The 20,094-nt window shown below is 39.3% G+C and overlaps 1 protein-coding gene across 4 annotated transcripts in view; it reads left to right on the forward strand.

Moving 5' to 3' along the window:
* The window catches only part of arhgef10la (Rho guanine nucleotide exchange factor (GEF) 10-like a), a 125,159-nt gene that overhangs the window by 48,446 nt on the left and 56,619 nt on the right, over positions 1 to 20,094 (forward strand). For all 4 annotated transcript variants that reach the window (XM_067586494.1, XM_067586495.1, XM_067586496.1 and 1 more), the window contains one exon: positions 11,705 to 11,805. In XM_067586494.1, the coding sequence (XP_067442595.1) occupies positions 11,705 to 11,805 (101 nt within the window). The remainder of the gene's footprint in view (positions 1 to 11,704; positions 11,806 to 20,094) is intronic.

Genomic DNA, 20,094 nt, shown 5'->3' on the forward strand with positions numbered 1-20,094 from the left:
CTGCTGAGAGAGACTAAGCAGGAGAAGGAGAGGAAGAAAGAAAGAGTGAGAGTGATGATCGACCTCCCCTATGAAAGACTTGGCTTGGTGCCGGCAGGGCAGTGGCAGTCAGAAGAGTGGGTCTAATGCTACAGAGCCAGAGAGAATCTAACTGTGCCAAGCCGAGCTAAAGTGACAGCTTGAGAAGCAGAGCTGTGCAGATCAGTTCTCCCACATCTCCCAGCTTCCTCGTCGGCTGTCACACCAGGCCTGCAGGGCCAATCTGCTTACTCAGATGTTTGGTGGAGCCAGATGTCATGCTTACAAGAGAGTCCCCGAATTCCCCTTCAAGGGGTACCCTATTTGCTGAGTTCCTCTGATAATGTCATTAGCAACTGCACTGACAAGGAGATTTCCCACCCCTACATATGTCCAAGATGTAGATTTGTATTTAACACTTAAATAATGTAGAGCGAGCCCTCTGCTCAAATCATACTTGGAGATGGCCACAGAGTTTATGTGGAGAGGCAAAAGATAACAATGCACAGCTGAAAGAGAGGAATCTCCTGTCGGGAAAAAGATCCAATCCTAGTTGTGTGATAGCAATCTAATTGAGGCTGGGCCTCAGAGTCGGGTGGCTGGACTGGCAGTGAGCCTCGGGGCTGGGGGTGACAGGTGGCACAGCGGGTACCCAAACCATTCTGACACTACCCAGGGTGCAGCAGTGGCAGATTGTAGGGGAGAGCAGCGGGCAGACTGGCTCTGTCTCTCTCACGAACACAAACACACCCACACTATTGCACACACACAAACCGTGGTTTTCCCTCGCTGTTCATCTTCGTTTTGTTACTAATCTGAGTAACAATCTACAGGGCACAACGGTGTTCCCGAGTCTGTATGTGCATTCAGCATTCACACATGCTACTGGCAAATACACCTGCGCACGAGCAAGCATGCATCTCAGACAAAGAAGCACACACATAGAGGGACGGAAACACACATACACACACTTGCGCACACAGTCGAGCCTTTGCTCTGCTGGTGAGAGAGTGGGACCACAGCAGGGACCCCCTGTACTGAGTTGGTCCCCTCCTGTCTGGCCGCAAGCGACTCTCTGCAGTCAGGCAGCACATCACAGCCTCCACACTGCAAACAGACTGAGTACGTGGAGAGAATCCTGACTGCTGCCTCAAAGGCAGCAGCCTACGTGTGACAGCAGTTCATTAACATCCTCTTTTACTGCGTCTGCTGGAGCAACCACAGGCACAGATACATGGGCCTTACTGGCAAGTGATAGATACAGAGTTCAAATTTCATAGTTTAACCAAATGTGTTTGTTGCTTCATCCCCCCGTTAGCGCAGCATACATGAAGGAACAGTATTGTAAGCCTAAAGCCTCTTTTTTTATCATTGGCCCTTTTATGGAGGCTGTACAGGCTACCTGCAAGGCGGATGATAGACCTTATATTCACAGTCATGAGACTCATTCAGGCTTCATTTTCTCTAGTTCATTCTGGCTGAGAGTCTTGTCCAAACAGACATGCTCCCAAAGAGACTCTGGAGAATCTTTATGACCTTATCTTAGTGTCTGGACAGCAGAGGAGTTTGTCTTATTGCTCCATGTGTCTGAAGAGAGGTGCGCTATAGATAGATGCATGGCGGGATCCCACTTATAGGGTTAGTTCTCACAATTACAGATAATTAATCAAGATAATTTCTCTTAGCATTGCAGATTGTTTTGATTTTATTTGTCCAGATCTTGAGATATCCATCTATCATTTTTTTTTCTTTCACCACAATTAATGGAATTTCTTTTTTTAGGTCCTCACAGCACTGAGAAATGACATGTGACAAATGACAAATGTCTGTGCAGAATGAGCGTCCCTGTTACATTCATACACCTCTTGCATGTGACTTCTCAAGATGGTGGAGTGTTCCTTTAGCATCTGTCACGTCCTTGTGCATTAGTGTATAATGGAATGGGAATAGCTCCACCCTTGCACTCACCCCCACCTTTCGCTCTACAGTTTTCAGCATTATTTGTCCAGAGACTGCTTGCTGGGTTTTTTTTTTCTTCTTCTTTTCTTCGCATTCACACATGCAAGAATAACCACAGTTCACTTTGTTGGAGCTAAAGGGCACCCACGGAACATTTTCTATCGTCGACTGTTGTGGAAAAGTTTGTGTTGACGTTAGAATAGTCAAAACAAATTGAGGAAATGAGCTCCTTAGATCATTTAGTGAAGAGGTGTTTTATCTAATCTTCACACACTGTTTGCCCTAGATTAATTTTTATATGGAAGCTTTCAAAGAATGATTTATCTCTGGTTACTAAGCTTATACCTGCTGTACATTATGAGGTTTTCTGATGTTGGTTCGACCCGTCCAACAAACTGCTAACAAGACCCCAACCTGGAGTTTTATGTTGTCATAATGCAGTAATTTGATAATTATTAAAAATATAAACTGTCCAAATGAAATAAAGCTGAAGAAGTAAATGCTCCTGTATAATCACGATGGGGTGACTATAACCCCAAATAGATAATATGGTGTGATGTTTAACCCTTGCAAAGATTATTCGAAGAATAATTCAGAAAATAATTCAGGAAAAGTAACACCAGGTCACCACCTTCTGGCAGCCGTCTTTAGTATAAACACTGCAGGCATTTAAAATGAACTTAAACTTATCAACCTTGTTTAGCACACAGATTTAAACAAGGTCTGGTATAATTCTGTGGTTCAGCAGAGATGTGTACAATCCAAAAGGTGCCGACCTGGGTCGTATAAATTTTGACAGCCAGGTATTTACTGGTAATAAACAGTATGAAAGGTCATACCAGAGTGAATACATGTTCATTATCTTGCTTCATACACAGGAATAGCGTGTTAAAGTGCTATTTATGACTCAATCAATGGCAGCACATTCTTAATTGTCAAGAGAGGGGAGGGCTGACTTGATAGGACTATTTGGTGCCGGAATTTCAATAGGAGCCTTTAAGTCACAAGACGACTACTCTACCTTTCAGGGAATGGCAGTCTAAACATGTGAATTCCTGTTTTTACTCAACATTATTAATGCAAATACGACATGCATGCAAGGACGTAGGTTTGGTTTTAACTTTGGTTGGAACATTTTTTTGTCAGACGGCCAAAATAATTGTGTATGTGTACTGGCTCTCTATCACTCTTTTCTCTTTCATAGGCACATGTATGCACACACATACACATGTAAAGAGCCTGACTCTGCAAAATGTTTACTTGACTGAATATGCATTTGCTGACTTGCCTGAAACCGGACTTGGATCATGATTTTTTTCTCTGATTTTTACATTTTATTTTATTGATGGACTACTCAACTATAGATCTAAGACCAAAATTAATATTTAAAAATAACATCATAGCTAACAAATATCATAGGCTGTCACAATAAATGTTACAATAAAATAAATGTATAGAAACCTATCTTTGAGTCATCTCAAAAACTTCTATTTGTATAATTTTTCATTCAACTCCTGAACTTAATGGCTAGATCTTTCACTGTGACACCAGAGCTCACCTAAGAGGCTGCGGCTCACCTGTCTATGTGTCTCTGTGCTGCTCAGGCTGTTAATAACAGCAGCATTTTCGAAAATAAATTGATGCCTGACAGTCACAAACACATCAGTTGGACAAGCTGTGGCTAATTTAGCTTATAAATAATGTTCATGTCTAATGACACATATACAATAATAACTCTGCTCTTGATCCACTCATGGAAAATGGGGAGGATTGATCACAGAAAATTCTTCTTAACTAAGCTCAGCTGTTACTGACACTTTGGTTCTTCTTTAAAAAGGACCAGATGTCTTAATTTGCTTTTTGGTGAATTCTCACCAGCAGTAATAAAGCTGTTTAATTAAAAAGCATGTCTGAGCAACATTCACAAATTAGCTAACACCTAACACCTGAAATTAAATATAATATCAAATGATCTTAGTTTTGTCGTGTGAAGTCGTTTTCAATTCTGTGACATTTGGAACGTTTAAACTATAAATACTAACCTCTTCAGATTCTCCGGCTCACCGACTCCACTAATGCTGCTGCTGCTGGGCTGCTGCTAGTCAACAACGTGTACCGCTTGAAGTTGAGGGTTGCCAAATCATCAGCTTGAATATCCCCCATATCCTGTTCTTTCACTCTTTATCATAATAGCGCACCTTTTTGCAGAAAACACACAAAGCTGGCAACTATGCAGTGATGTTACGGTTAACATTACGTGAAGTTAAAGTAGCTAGATTGTTTGAGATCGGTAAAAATATTGGTAGGGACAATCCAGCAACACCTTGATATTGGTAGGGATATGTCCCCAGCATCCATACCCAAAAATCTATGCCAATGCTCACATGTCACAAATAACCAGTGTACTGACTGTACAGACATCAGATGTGTGTGTGTGTATGTGATCGACTGATCTGAGATATTTGTTCTTTCTGTTATTTTTTGCCTCATTTCACACCACCTACAGTGAGCCCTGTGTTTATCTGTGTCCACCTGTGTCCTTTGTTATGATCTGGCTCAAGTGGCCACAACAAAAGGGAGACACACCAGTCGTCACACCTTATATTGACTTTGTATCCAACCGTGTCACCTCTATAATTCACACTCAGTCTGACCACGCCTTAAGTCTATCTCTAGTAATATTTTTCAGACTGATTGTCAAGTCCGTCTAGAACTAGATCAACAAACCCTTGTAGGGACACTGAACCATCTCCTTTTACTCATTTCACTATTTGCACAGCAAACTTAGTCTCTTTCTCTCCTGTTTGTTTCTGTGGAGGTGAACTGAAGGATGGGTGCATGACAGGCTGCCACTCAGCACTCACTCCTACATCTGTCCTGTCCTTGTGCATTAGTGTCACACGTGTGCTTCGGCACTGACCTGCTCCCATAAATCAGCTGGGCCGGGTCCTCGCTTCGCTCCCTCGCCCTGCTCTGCCCTCTCTCCCCTCCCCTCCCTTTCTGACTCTCCTTACCTCTCAGCTCTCCTCATCTCCCCTCTGCCAGCATGCCTGAGTCTAGTTCTCCATTCTGGCAGTGCACCACACCTGCACTGCGGCTGTCAATCAGCGGGCAGGAGGGAGGAATCAGAGACTGTGCTTAGTTTAGCATGTTTGAGGCCGTGTGGGTATGAAGTGTTGCGCAAGGAATCCAACCAAGTGAGTAGTTGTATTCTCATCACACCCTGTCTCCCCTTCTGTCTTCGGCAAATTGCCTCTGCTATATTTAAGCAGCGCATTGTATGAATTACACTTCTTTGTGAAAGCTCCACTTTTTCAACATGTCAGGGAAGTTTGAGATCTTACTTTATTCTGTTCTTGTCTGCAGTCTCTTTCTCTCTCTGTATGTGTGTGTGTCTCTCTCTCTGCCTTTTTCTTCCATGCTCTGTGAAATGAAAATGAATTTGCAGCGGGCAGCAGCAGGTATGACAGAAGCTGAATTTCAGGCTATGCTCTGTTCTCCACTTAATTACCCTCTAATGATGTCTGAATGTAAAATTGTCCTGCATATGTGTGCCTGGAACCCCCCCCCACCACACTCTTCCTGTCTTTCTTTCATCACCTCAGAATCACTATGAAATGGTTGTACAGGTGATGGAGAAAGGATCATTATTTTGAAAAGCTGCTTAGTGCTTTAAAAAGACATCTCATCCTTGGCCAGCTCACTTGTAGTTCCAATAAAGCCTGATCAATCCAGACAACAGAGTGCTCCTGTCAATGTATACACATCGGCTAAGTCATTGCAAACTCAGGGCCGATGCTGCCAGTCTCACTTTATACTGCTCAGAATTAAGCAGTTATTTTACTTTAGTTGACAGGAGAGACCACCAAATATTTAAACTTAGTGTTTAAACTAACAAACTGTGACCGTGAACTAAATGTTAAGGTAGAAATCTATAGCTTTATATTGCCTCTTTTTGCTCTCTGTCTTTGTTTTCTCTTGCGGACCAGAGTCTGTTTGACTGGTGTCCGAAACAGATGGACGTTTGTTTAGTTTTAGCAATTTCTCCATATTGCTAATGCTATAGTGAAAAACATTTCTTCTTTTTTGTTTTTTCCTTCGTCGCTAACCTTGCAAGACAATGAGTTTTCAACAACCGTTTCTACAAACATAATTAAAAGCTTGTTAAGAAATGAAGAGTTTCCATGCACTGAAATGCTAGAGGGCTTTTAATTTGAAACAGATACAGGAAGTGTTGAGTTTGTATTAACAGCATAATGCAGTAATTTTAACAGGGCAAATGGGAGCAGATCAAAACAAGGCTATGTACTAAAATATGACCTATCATACTAATCAAACAGAGGGCATTAGAAATAAGGCCCTGCCTCTAATACAAGTCTGCTTCAAATAAAGGCCTGTAACCTTCTGCAGTTGAGGTAAATGAAGGCCCTGGCCACTATTTAAAGTAATACGGTATGGCTGTAAAGGTCATAAGATCTTTTTAAAATATATATTTCACAGACCCCTTACAATTACACCGTGGACCACTAGGGGTCCGCGGATCCCCGGTTGAGAAAGAATGCTCTACCTAATCGTAACACTTAACACAACCTGTGCTTATCAAAAGCCATTTGATGGTCGTCCTGGATAGAAGAATTTTAACTCCTGGCTCTCAGTTGAGCTTAAAGAGAACTCTTTGGTATTGACTTTGGGTGTGCTATAGGTGTGAAAACTCACTTAAATCAGACACATAGCATACACAGTTATCTTTTGGTAATTTCCATGGAAACAAGATATTTTAGGAATGCCTTGGTATTCAGGTGGAGTGGCCATGATTTGTTGAGAGCTTGTTTGTCACTGGGTTTATGGATTTGTCTCTTGATCTCAATGAATTATACCCATTGTGGTTCATCACATGTTATAGTCTGTTATATTCAACAACAGATCTTTCTTTTAATAGCTCTCTGGAGAGCTTAGATGGCCTTCCTGTCCTTTCCTGCCAAATACAGTAAGAGCAGAGCAGCTTGACCAGTGTGCAGTTTTTGTGGCCACAAAACCAAATGAGAAACTTTATGACAAGAATCAGCTGTAATAAATTATGATAATAATCATCCAAAAGGTCATCTTTGTATATACAAATACTTGGTAGCTCATGACATGCTACTACAAATAGCAAGTAGCTCACAGCATGTTACAGAACTCCAGCCCGTTTGACAGTAGTTGTAGTTTGGCATGGAGGAAGACATGAACCAAACAGTGTCAGGTACCTGAGTACCCTTAAGGTCAGGCATCCATGAAGGATCAGGCAATGAAAACATTTTGGCTGATGCTTATTTGTTTACTTCACCTTCTCTTGTATTTTGTAGTGCAGTACTAGTAGCTGGACCCAATTTGTAGCTCTTTGAACTCATGAAGAGAGAAAGACGTGGAGGGATAAAATAAACATCACCCAGTGGTTTGTGGTAGGCTAAATGAGAATGTTAAAGGGGATTTATCATTCATTTTGTGATTTTCTGTTATATATATACTGATATGATGTCGGATATCTATACTAAACATGGTCAAAGTTCCAAAACTTGAGTTTAACATATGTAGAAATGCTTTCTGCAAAGTCAAAAGCCCAGGCTTCAACCTGCTCTGAATGCTTTGTTTGCAACATTTTTGCCTACCTTGCCTGTCATACATACCCATAAATAGCCATCCATTCCGTAGTCTTTGTTGCTAAGGTTTTTCCATATGTTGTTTGTTTTAATATTTCGGATTGGATTTTGACTCGAACATGTACAGATGTATTTGAGAAGTTGACATATCGAGTAAAGAACAAAAAAAAAGAAGTGAAATCCTACTACTATAGTTTGTTATGGAAGATTTTGAACTGTAAATCATGTAAATATTTGTATATATATGATCTTTATATAATAAGCAGTTTAAGAGTAATCACCTTAAATTGAAACCATTCAATTAAATTAAAAAAAAATCCTTGTTTAAAAAAAAGGGCAATTTATTACATAATTTTTTCTAATTCAGCGGTTCAGTATGAGAAGATTAAAATGAAAGGGGACCTATTATGCTTTTTCTATTGTCAGTCATATATACCGTGTAATGTTACAATGTCGGATGTTTATGTTAAATGTGGGCAACGTGTCAGATAATGAGGTGAAGGTATGTAGAAGTAATTCCTGTGAGCAAAAAGCACCAGCTTCAGATTGCTTTGAATGCTCGGTTTCCAATGTTTTTTCTACTTTCAGCCCAAGCTGACGTCAGCCTGTGACGTTTCTTTATATGGTCATCTGCTACACGTACAGCGCCTCAGTTTACTGCGCCACTATGCTAAAATTATGACCTTTTTCCATTGTTTTGGAGGTAGACATGCTGAACCATGACTTGAGTCAAGCTGGCATGCTGAGTGTTTTTTCATTACAAAGTAAAATAAGTTGTTTATCTGTTGGAGGTGTGCTGGTTGTCTACAGCTCTTCATCAAACATCATCATCACTGTTGCTGTTTCTGCTTCTACTGTTGCTCCCTGCATTATTTCTAACTGATCCACTGAACAAAGAGCTCCAAATATCTCCATATCTTGTTGTGTCAACTGGTTTTTAGCGCCGCTAACAAAGCTCTGCTAATTTGGCGTGGAACATGTTTAATTTCAAGTAAATTCTTCACAATAAAAGTCTCCAGTTATTTAGTCATTTAAAAGCTTCTAATTTGAAGCAGTAAAGCAGGAAGTGTTGGGTTTGCATCGACGGTAACTTTACATGTCTATAATATGGCTGCCCCACAGCAGGCTTCTAGAAAGCTGGCCAATCAGAACAGAGTGGACTTTTAAGTTTATTGTATGCACTACAAATATAGTTTCTGCTGAACCAATCTCTTTCAGTGGTTCACTTCCTAAATGCAAATAGTATAACCCAGAAACGGGTTATATATTGCTGTAAGTTGTTCTGTACAGAAAAACACACTCACAGTGGTATAAGGATTGTTTTCAATTATTTTTGCATTACCATCTGTGAATCTTCAATCTTTAATTTTCCTTCTTTTTTTTGTCAGAAATGAATTAAAGTTAGTGACTTGTTTTGTTTTTCGATGGGATTTATGTTAAATAATCTACACCTTCCCAGTTTTACATGGGAACCACTAGGGGATATGTGCTTACTCATACCTGTAATGTGTGTGGTAAACGTGGAGATTGACAACATATTTACCACTTGCCAAAAGCATCTAAATTACCATAAAGAGACAGGGGCAAAATGCAAATTCCAGCATAAATATGTGTGATCTGGCATGTTACAAGGCCTTAAGCAAACTATATTTGCATGATTTACTTTGAAGAGGAAGACAAGACATTTTTCAACTCTGTTAAACTTTAAATTATGGTTTCATAATGGGAATAGTACATACATAGATTAGTCAGTGTTGTGCATGAGACACGACATCCGTCTCTTGAGAACTTTTGTTAAATGATTCGGGTTTTTTTGAACACCATCAATTCTCAATCAAGTTTGTTCTGGTTTACCAGGATATTGTGTATTAAGAGCTTAAAGGTATACCAAAAACCTTTGTTTTGAGTATCAAACACTTCTGCAGGGTTTAAAGGTGTCTCTGAAAAGTTTTAAGCTCACTTCTTTGCAGAGGATGGAAGATATAGTTGGTTCAGTGGATTGCAACGGCAACCCAGTTTTGAGGAAATGAAGTTTAACAGGAACTTTCTATACCACTCCTGCAGCATATTCATATCCATTGGTGTGTTTGGTATTCTTGCCTTTTTTCTTTACTTATCCAGGCAAAATCTTATTGCGATTTAAATCTCTTCTTCTAGAAAGGCCAATAAAACTGTCATACACCACATCATGTGTTCTTAATGCACAAAATTGTGAAGTATTTCTGTGATTATATAACCTGTACACTCACATTGTCACTGTTTTCTCTCTTTCTTTTTCTCTCTGTCACGATCCAGTGTCCAACTGTGTCTGAGCTTGAATTGGCACCAAAAAGTCCGTACTGGCTGTCCCTTATCCCAGCAGAGCCCACATATTAGTAGCGTTTTGAGACCCACCTATTACCGATTTACTGTGACCGGGCTGTGTGATCATCACAACCTGCCCTGAATATTGACGTGCAGTCTGAATCATAAAGCATCCGCTTACTGGACTGAACCGTTATAAAACTACAAGCATACAAGCAGCTATTCAGACAGAAAAAAAGTCTTGTTTATTAAACTTAAAGTCTCACGAAATGAAAAAAATGTCCTTGTTGGTCCTTTGTTTCTCTGACTGTATTGTTTTGCTTGTGTTTGTATATAGCACACCCACAAAATATGTCATGAAATGCACATTTGCCTTTTTTTTCATCAAAATCCTACTCTTCACTCCTCTGTTGTCAAATGCCCCCCTGTAAATTCAGCCTGTATAAAGTAAGAGGTGATGGAGAACTGTCAGTGCCCATGTTTCGAGTGCCTACTTTTGAACTCTAAAGTCTCACCCAGTGATGAGTCTCACAGTACCATTTGGAAACAGACCACATCATTGAAACACATTACGATCTTAAACTGATTACCTGGGATATTTAAAGTTCACATGCATCAGGATTGAATAAGCAGATCTTTGAATATCAATGTGACCTCAGCATTATTTGAGTTTAAGTCTGCTAAATTGGAATTTCTCACCATAACTGTTTTAAAATATGGAACCAGATAAATAATCTGATTTTTTGACTATTGTTTAAAACACCAAATAGTCCAATCTTTTCTTTATTGGCATATACTCTTATAAGTTACCAGCTGTATGGGGATGCTTGGCCATAAGTTTTTAGTGTTCATCTGAACTCGTTATTGCTTGTGGTGGCATGGAAAGAAAATCCATTGCGTGTACCAGTAAGTTTAGGGCTGCCTTCTGCATTCAAAGTTCTACCTGTTGAAATGCCTCTCCGCTGTCTTGTTTTGGAGATAAAGGTTTAATTGTCTGTCCAAGCCACCTGAACAGCCAGCACATTTATTTTTGTTTACAGGTTTGTAAACAGGTTTGTGCTTTATTGACATTAACTCCAACAAATTTTTGCCACTAAGGTGACCTGTAAGCAGGAATGTAATTGGAAGAAACAGGGGGAAACTGAAAATTGATCCAGTTTAATTACTGTAATAACAGCATTTCAAGGTCATACAGTAACATTACTGCTGTTTCATGTGGCTCTGTGTCAGTACATATAGTGTACTATACCTAAGCAAAATGTCACCTGTGTGCACAGAGACACAACCACACATGCAAAAAATGATGGATTCCTGCAGTTATTTCTCCCAGTAAAGGGAGTACATTTTGTTTTCAAGGTTTATGGTTCAGCCAAGTGCTTGCTCATGGGGGAATGTTGGGTCTTTGTAAATTAAAGAGTACGGTCTAGACCTGCTCTATGTGAAAAGTGCCTTGAGATAACTTCTGTTGTAATCTGGCACTATATAAATAAAATTGAATTGAATTGAACTGAGCTTCGCTATCATTACACAATACAGGATTGCACAATGAAATCCAGTTGTAGCCTCTGGTGTAAAATCCCAGTAAATTCCCACAATATCACACAATATAGACTGTCGGACCTGCTCAGATGATGAAATGAAAAATGAGACCATCCAGCACAAGTGTTTATATCCTGTGTTGTTTTGCACTTTGTGACAAACATGTTAAAAATTCAGTATCAATACATCTGATGTGTTCACGCATCTGAACTTGTACCTGTGTGTTTCTGTGTGTTCTCCTCCAGGTCAGGACGTCCTGTTAGTTTCATGGTGGTCTTCAACACTCCCAACCCCCTTAGTAAGATCTCCTGGGTCAACCGTCTGCACTTGGCCAAGATTGCGCAACGTAAGCACACACGCGCACACCATTTCACTCATAGAGGCATACAGACGCACAGATGGGATTACTATGTCATTTTTATTTAAACAGTATGATGTAATGCAATGAAATGCAATAACAATGTTTTTAGTCAGAGGCTCAGACACATCATCAGTGTTTGCTTCACTCTCTATTGGCTAAAACTGGTGTTAAGACTTATATAATCAGAGAAAAACCAAGACACTCAACTGGGTCATCAGAAGTTTATGTGCTATGGAAAGAGGCAAACTGTTTGAACAATGTTAAATTAATAACCTCTGTTCCAAGATGTCATCTATCTTTGTGAAACCAAATATTACTTGTCATTCAGGATGTGGGCTACTTGATGTGCTTGAAAAAGCATTAGAAACACTTTAAATTCTCTACTATCAATCATTTCTACAGCTAAGTCTCCCTTTTTACATTTTTTTGGACATGTCATTGTGGAGACTCAGCAATGGTCAACAGTCATTCAACAGTGAACGAATAAATGACCAGACCCTGCCCAGCAGGGAGCAGCACAGTTCTTTTTTTTATCTTCCTAACCTCTTTCCTCCAACCATTGCTTTGCACTGCCCAGGCCGAAGCCCACTATGTAGTCTGACCGTACTGTATTACAGGATGTCTTCCTCTCTGGGGTTCATCAATGCATGCTGTCATCCAGTGGCAAAAACAGAGACGGGACTACTGAGGACATTAATCTGCTTATTTGGCCATGATGGCATGCATATTCAACCCACTCACTACCACAGTCCCCTTTCCCCATCCTTTGCTACTCCCTGTGTCGCCTTGAGCATTTCTTCCTTGTCACACACACTTTATTCTGGATTTGTTGTGCATGCAGTATGCCTGCACTAGTGTGTAGCTCCAATCATATTGTTGTGGCTTCTTATATCCCAGAGGCCATTGCTGTGAGTGCTTGCGCAGAAACATTCAAGGATTTAAAGGAAGTTATAAAAAGTAGGTTAAAGGATACTCAATTAAACATATTCTGTATTTGAGTGGCTCAAGATGTGTTGCCATTGTTTTTGATACTCAAGTATAGCCCTGAGAAGATCAATGAGCTCTAGTTTGGCAAAGGTCAAGAGGGAGGCTGAAGTGTTTTGTGCTTTACAGAAGAGACTGTGCTTCTGGTATATCTTGAGTTCTCCATCCTTGCAAATTACAACAAAAAGAGAACACACAACACTGGAATGTTCCCTTGTGCTGCTTGCTCACCTTTCACAGCAGGGGTATAGAGGTGTATGAAGCATACAATATATCTGTAGACTCTCCAGTAGAGCTTTCTGTATATGGTTTGTGTCAGTGTGGCATCAAAAACATCAGGCTGAGTGAATAGGATGCTGTGGCTGCAGTGAAGCACACGATCCCCAGCCTTTCCTTGTTGCTCACACCTTTATCAGCAACACACCAGGCGTACTGATGAGGATACTGGCATTGTTATAACATGCAGCTGTTCTGGCTGCTGTGTGGACATGGGTGATATTCAAAGCCAAATCATGCATGTTATCCATAGCTGTCATATGGATGTGGAACCTCATACTATATAATGTTTATGGAGACCATGAATTGAAGTCTCTATCAAACTCAAACATGAATTGAAGAGAATAAAATGAACAGAGTATCAAAATGTGTCATTCTAACTCCTTCTGCTTAAATTAATTCAATAAACAGAGTTTATTTTGCATTAACTTGGAAACAAAACACTAAATAAATGTTTTTACACCTGTGAAAAAACACTTCAAAACTAAAGACAGGGGATAAAATGCTATCAAAATGTAAATTTTGCACATTATTTTTACTCTCTTATTGATTGACTCTATAATGGCACAACTGTCAACACCGATCTGTCTTTGTCAGGCTATCCTACTACCTTGTAGCCTCAAGCACTTGTCACAGACATTTTACTCCTGTGTGTAAAGAAAAATCTGAAATCTTTGCTTTTTTTGAAAGTTTCAGATGAATCAACTGATCAGTTGATCTATTTTAGGCCTTTTGCCGAAACTGCTATCCAAAGCAAATGACAGTGCCATGAGGAAGTAAAATAAGCTCCAATTCCTCTATCACCAACATGACAAGCAGCCAAGTGTAAGGAGAACAAGCTTTGAGGTTCAATGAAAAGCAATAGAATAACAGTGCAAGGGCAAGAAATGAAATAAGAGCTAGAGAGAAATACAGAAGATGAGCTTTAGGACAAGTAGACCTAAAAGAGGGGAGGAGATATACTGCAGAGATGATTTCAATATATCAAGCTCAAGACACATATTCAGGCAGTGGGGCTGCAGAGAGAATAAAGACCATCTTTCAGCCAGAGGAAATGTTTGACTCAGATATTGATTCACTCATCTCTTGTTAAAATGATTGACAGCATGTATTTAAACTTGAGTTCAATTTGAACATGTTTCCGTAACATCTGAATTACTTGGAAACATTCACCCTAAAGGAATCAGTATTTTGTTTGAGAGTAACAACATGCATTTAAAAAGAACTGAATTTTTAACAGTGTGTTTTTGTGGAGCCAGAACAGTGACAGTTACATTTTGGCATTGAAAATAAAATTGGGCAATGAAAACAAAACCTGAACTGAAAAAAAGGAAATAATGGCATTGAAACACTTGTATTGGAAAAAGTTGTATTGGCACTGAAACAAGTATTGGCACTGAAAAAAGATCCACTGAAAAATAAAACACAGACATTAAAAAACTTACAATTTTTCAATATTTTCTGCATTATGATGTGTTTTTCAATATTGGTATTTTTGTCAATCACATTTTTTCTTCATGTCCGTCTTTTCCACACCTGCCAACACTCCCGATTTACGCGGGAGTCCCCCTATTTTTAACCCTTCCTCCTGCTGTGCTCCCGATTGATAATGAATCCCGTTAATCTACCAATTTCATAGTTTTTTCCTTTTGTTATCACAACCTGTTTCTGGCACTGTACAGCATGTGTGCGCAGCCGCTCTCTGCATAGGCAGTCCTTCATCCTGTCCTCTGTCCTTTGCTGTTGATGTGATTGACTGCCTGCAGGTGCCGCTAGTATAGAGAGAGGAAGTACTGGTTTGTCTCAGCCAGTAACTAAATGTACATGAATTCATCCCCAGCCCCACCCACCATGTTTTTACGCTGTCAGTGACTGGTTTTCAGTTTCAACTTTCTGTCACTGTTTTGGAGTAGAGAGGTAGATATTTTTTCAAGCGAGAAAGTAACCATGTAGATTCCCAATATTTGGTCAGTTTATCCAAATAAACGTCTGTTTGTAAATCAGCTGCGATGTTTTCAGAGATGTGAGGAGCTGCTGGTCATGACATGCTGGTCATCTCAGCTGCTGGTAGCCCGAGTCCTGCGTCACCATCCCGGGAGAGAACATGATCCAGTGAACTGATCTGTGCAGCTCTTTGGTGATTTACGGCTCTAAAGTCTCTAAAGTCTCTGCAGCATTTTGATATATGATATAATTCCTTGCAGGTGTTATTTGGATACACTGACCACATATTGGGAATCTACTTTCTTGCCTGAGAAATATTAAATCTTAATAAAGTGATATGTTAACAATCCTAGAGTGAAAATTACAGCAGTCTGGCTCAAAATCTCTGTCATGATGCCATCGCCCTTGGATATCCAATCTTCATCAGAAAGTTGAAAAACAGAAAGGTGAAACTGAAAAAGAGAAAGTTGAAACTGAAAACCAGTGACAATGAAAAAATACTGACAGTGTAAAAAAAAAGTCACTGAAAAAAGACAGATATGAAGAAAAAATCTGAAGATTGACATTGAAATACACATCATAATGCAAAAAAATATCAAAATAAAATAATATTGTAATAGCCAATAATCAAGTTAAAAAGGACAAGGATTTACAATGAAAAGAAAAATGAAGTAAGTAGATAAAGAGTCAATGAATAAAAATAAAGTTAGAATACAATCACAAACATAAAACAGCATACAGCACACATTCCTCACAATATATAAGTTATTTTCACCATAACTTCATACTTCCAATGCCTCTTCAATGTCACCATTTTTAGCAAAATAAAAAAACATCTCCCAGATGTTGTAAAATTCAGAAGCTTTCTTCCTAACTACATAAGTGAGTTTCTCAAGAGCCAAACTTGATGTTAAGTTTTTCAACCAGTGGCTGAGAGAGAGGCAACTAACACTTTAGCTAACATGGGCTCATAGTTGAACTAAGGGTGCTTATCTCTGGTGTTATTTTAATATTCAGATAGTTAAAACTTTCTATGGCATTTACAAATGGGTGCGCATCAATGGTTTTCTTCTCTCTTGTTCATTTAGGAACATAACAGATGATTTATATTTATCTTTGTTTACCTTAAAACCAGGGAAGCTACCAAATTGACTGATCAACTTTAAGAGGGATGATACTGATTTTCCAGGACTTGATAGAAACATGATGGTATCATCTGCATACAATGCAACATGATGTTCAAGGTCCCCTGTTCTAATACCACAAATTGAAGGGTGTAATCTTATTGCTATTGCCAACGGTTGCCAATGGCTATTACAAAAAGTAAAGGTGAAAGCTGCAAATCTTGTCTCAAGCTGCAAAAGAGCTTAAACAGTTGTGAAATCAAATTATATGCAGATACTTCTGCAGATGAATCAACAAACAGAATTTCAACCCAGGCAGGATCCTCTCAAGTTTCATAGCCAAGGCTTTAGCAATGATCTTTGCATCAGAGTTAAAAAGTGAGATTGGTCTGTGGGAGCCACATTCTGTTGGCGGCTTGTCTGGCTTTAGAATAAGAGTGATCAGGGCACTTTGTAGTGAAGGGGGAAGGTAACGCTGTTTGAAGGACTTTGAAGGCAGCGGGTCTAACAATGGGGCTATGAGTTTTTCTTTAAATAATTTATAAATATCTATTGGGAGCCCGTCAGGTCCAGGCACTTTACCACCTTTCATGTTAAGAATGGCATTGGAAACATCCTCTAAATCTAGTTCCTTATCCAGCTCAAGTTTTGTATCTTCAGAGATACAGGGGATATCTAGTCTTTCTAGAAAAAATGATCTGGTTTACTAAATTTGTTGGATAGTCCATCTGATAAAGGGCCTTATAGACGGAAACGGAAGCATGGTCAATTTTCAGTGGATCTGGAGTTATTTCACCCTGTTAATTCCTAATTGCATTTGTGGTTCTTTCTGAGTTATTTTTTTTAATTTTCTAGGCTAGCAATTTATCAGGTTGGTGTGTAAAGCTGCTCATATTCAGTTTTAAGGTCAAATTGTTTTTTTTTTGTTTGTTTTTATTGAATTATCAAAGCTTGCCACTCTCTCCAACTCTCTGATTTCAGATTCCAACTCGTTCATTTTCTGTTTGAAATGATCAAATTTGGAGCAAGTGAAACAAATCATTTGTCTTCTAATGGTCCATATTTATTGCAAAATAAACATCTTTATGCTCCCCCACAAATTTTATGAAATCAGAATCCTGTAACCATTTAGGGTATAAGAGACAAAGTGGAACCTTTGATTAACTGCAAATCATTGGAAAAATAGTGAGGTGGGGGAATGATCTGACAAAACAATGCTATCATACTGGCAGCTAGCTATATTAAGTTGCAGAGAAGTGGAAATTAAAAAATAATCTACATGAGAATAGGTTTTAAATGATGATGAATAACATGAATATTCCTCTTAATTGGGTTTTGCATCCTCCATGGGTCGCAAATGTTCAGTTCCTTCATGAACTGTTGTATTTTCTCTCTACTTTCAGAATGAGAGGCGTCAGCCTTGATGAATGATCAGGCAGCGGGTCTAGAGTGCAGTGAAAATCGCCTGCTATCATTATTGTTCCTGGAAGGGAGGCAATGAGTAAAAATAGATTCTCAAAAAATGAGGGATTGTCATCATTTGGGCCATAGACATTAACCAAATTTATAATTTCACTCTTTCAAAAGAGTGCCCTGTACTACTAAATATCTGCCAGCTGTATCAGAAATAGTATATTTCGCTTGGAATGGCACAGACTTGTGAACCAACACCAAAACCCTCTAGAGTGAGAAGAGATGATGCCAGTTCCTGGCCTGGCCATCTTCATCGTACCTTCAGTAATTCGTCCCTAAGTAAGTGAGTCTCTTGGATAAAAACAATCGAGGAATCAAGCTAATGTTAAACCAGATTGTACAGCATATCATCACCTCACCTCACCTCGTCACCTTAAAAGTGTGCCATCATATGGAGTTATATTGTGAGGAATAAAGACAAACATAAAATAAAGAAAATCTGCCATAAACAAATCCCCTTAGCTGTCATCCTAAATAAGACATCCTCTCGTACCCTCCCACCCTCTCCCTCACCTTGGGGTATAGTTAAGTGCACAAACTGATCCAGTGTAAGCAAGGGTGCAGTGTAGTAATACACAAAAGTAAACACTCCCCCCCCCCCCACCACCAAAACAAAAAAAAGAAAAAAAGAGACATTTGTGTCTCCTGATAACAGTTTGACATTTTCACAGACAAGTATTTATGAAATAATCTGAGTAGTCTCTCTTGCAGTATAGGAACACTCCAGGGACACCAGCCATACAGATTGCCTGTCCATTTCTCATAAAGACTATAGGTAACAGTTATTGGAGTGAACAGCGAAATGCACACTTCTCTGCTAATCTAAATGAAAATATCAGCCGTCATACGATAAGCTAACACCATAATAACTCGATATAAATAGAAAATAGGAAAACAACAATAAATAGGTGAAAATATTACCCTTAGTATTTATAGGTTCACCTATTAGTCAACAGGCCAAACAATGTCATTTCTTACATGGCGCAGGAGATTAGTGATATTCTCCACAGATCCAATTTAGTTCCTCTGTGCGTCTTCTGTGTGTTGTATGTCCTGAACAAACTTCTCAGCCTCTGCTGGGGATTCAAACTCACATCTTTGTCCATCAGTTGTCTGACAAAGCATGACTGGGTACACTATTCCATAGCGTATGTTCAGGGATCTCAGTTGTTGTTTTACCCCAAACAAAATGCCTACTCTGCTGGTGCAGCTCCGCTGATAGGTCTGGGAATAACATGACCTCCTGTTCACCACACAGTACCTTGCCTTTGGACCTGGCTGCTTGCATTACTCGGACTGTATCTTGGAAATTCAAAAACTTCATAATGAGGACTCTTGGTGAGGAGATTTGGTTGGATTGTGCCTGACTGGGGAACCTGTGTGCTCTCTCAATGATAGCTGGTGTAGGAAAGGTTGCGGGGCCCAGTGCTTCATGTAGCCATTTCTCAAGGAGAGCGACTGCGTGAGTCTTTTCCACTTTTTCAGGCAAGTTAACCAGTCTAAGGTTGGATCTCCATGAGTGGTTTTTGAGCTTGCCAAGCTTGTGTATGAGGAGAGCCACTTGTTTAACTAACGCTTCTGTCTTGCCTTTCTCCAAGTCAATTGTGTCCTTGAAATTGCTAATACACTCTGCCTCATCCATGCGACCAGAAAAGTCTCACACATCCCTCTTAACATCTTGAATTGCATTTATGACTCTGTCAAACTCTGTGGCAAGGTCATTTCTAATTCTCATTATCAGTTTTTGTACAACATCCAGGTTTTGAACAGTTTCAGCAGCCGCTACTTCTGACTGGATGGTAGTGCTAGTGTTACTTGTTTAGCTAGCAAGACTGCTAGCATTCCACTCGTCATCTTCCTCTATTTCTGTTCTTTGCCTTTTTTGATGGCATATTAATGATTGTGTAGACTGCAGAATTATTACATTGGCATTGTCCATACTTTTACAGAATATGTACAGGAATTTAATCAAATTTTGCCAGGAGCTCACAGAAAGACGTGGGCCTAGGTCAGAGCCATAACCACACCCTCCTTGTAATCATCTTTTTTAAATCACATTAGAACCACATTGATATTTTGTGTATAGTCATACTAGGTTTTTATGATATTTGGTGTATATTTGATTTAAAAAATATTTTAGTGAAAGGTTAGAGTTAGGGTTAGGACACTTAAACTTTGGTTAAGAGAAGTTTCATTCATGCTGAGAAAAATTGCTGGTTTGTATAAAAACCCTATTTGCTGCAGAACAAGGTTGGGAATTGAATACAGGTTGTCAGATGAGTCAGATGTGTGTAACATCCACCACCCCTCTGTGCTTTACACTTTTTAATCATACTTCCTTCAGGGAGATAAGTAGTTCACATGGTTCAGTGAGGTCTATTCATGTTTTTGTTCCCACCTGATGTAACAAATTAAATTAGATGTTTTTGTATTTCTTTGATTGAAAAGAAGTATTATTAACACAGAATTACAT

Source organism: Thunnus thynnus, chromosome 4, assembly GCF_963924715.1.
Source record: "Thunnus thynnus chromosome 4, fThuThy2.1, whole genome shotgun sequence".
Classification (NCBI taxonomy): Eukaryota; Metazoa; Chordata; class Actinopteri; order Scombriformes; family Scombridae; genus Thunnus; species Thunnus thynnus.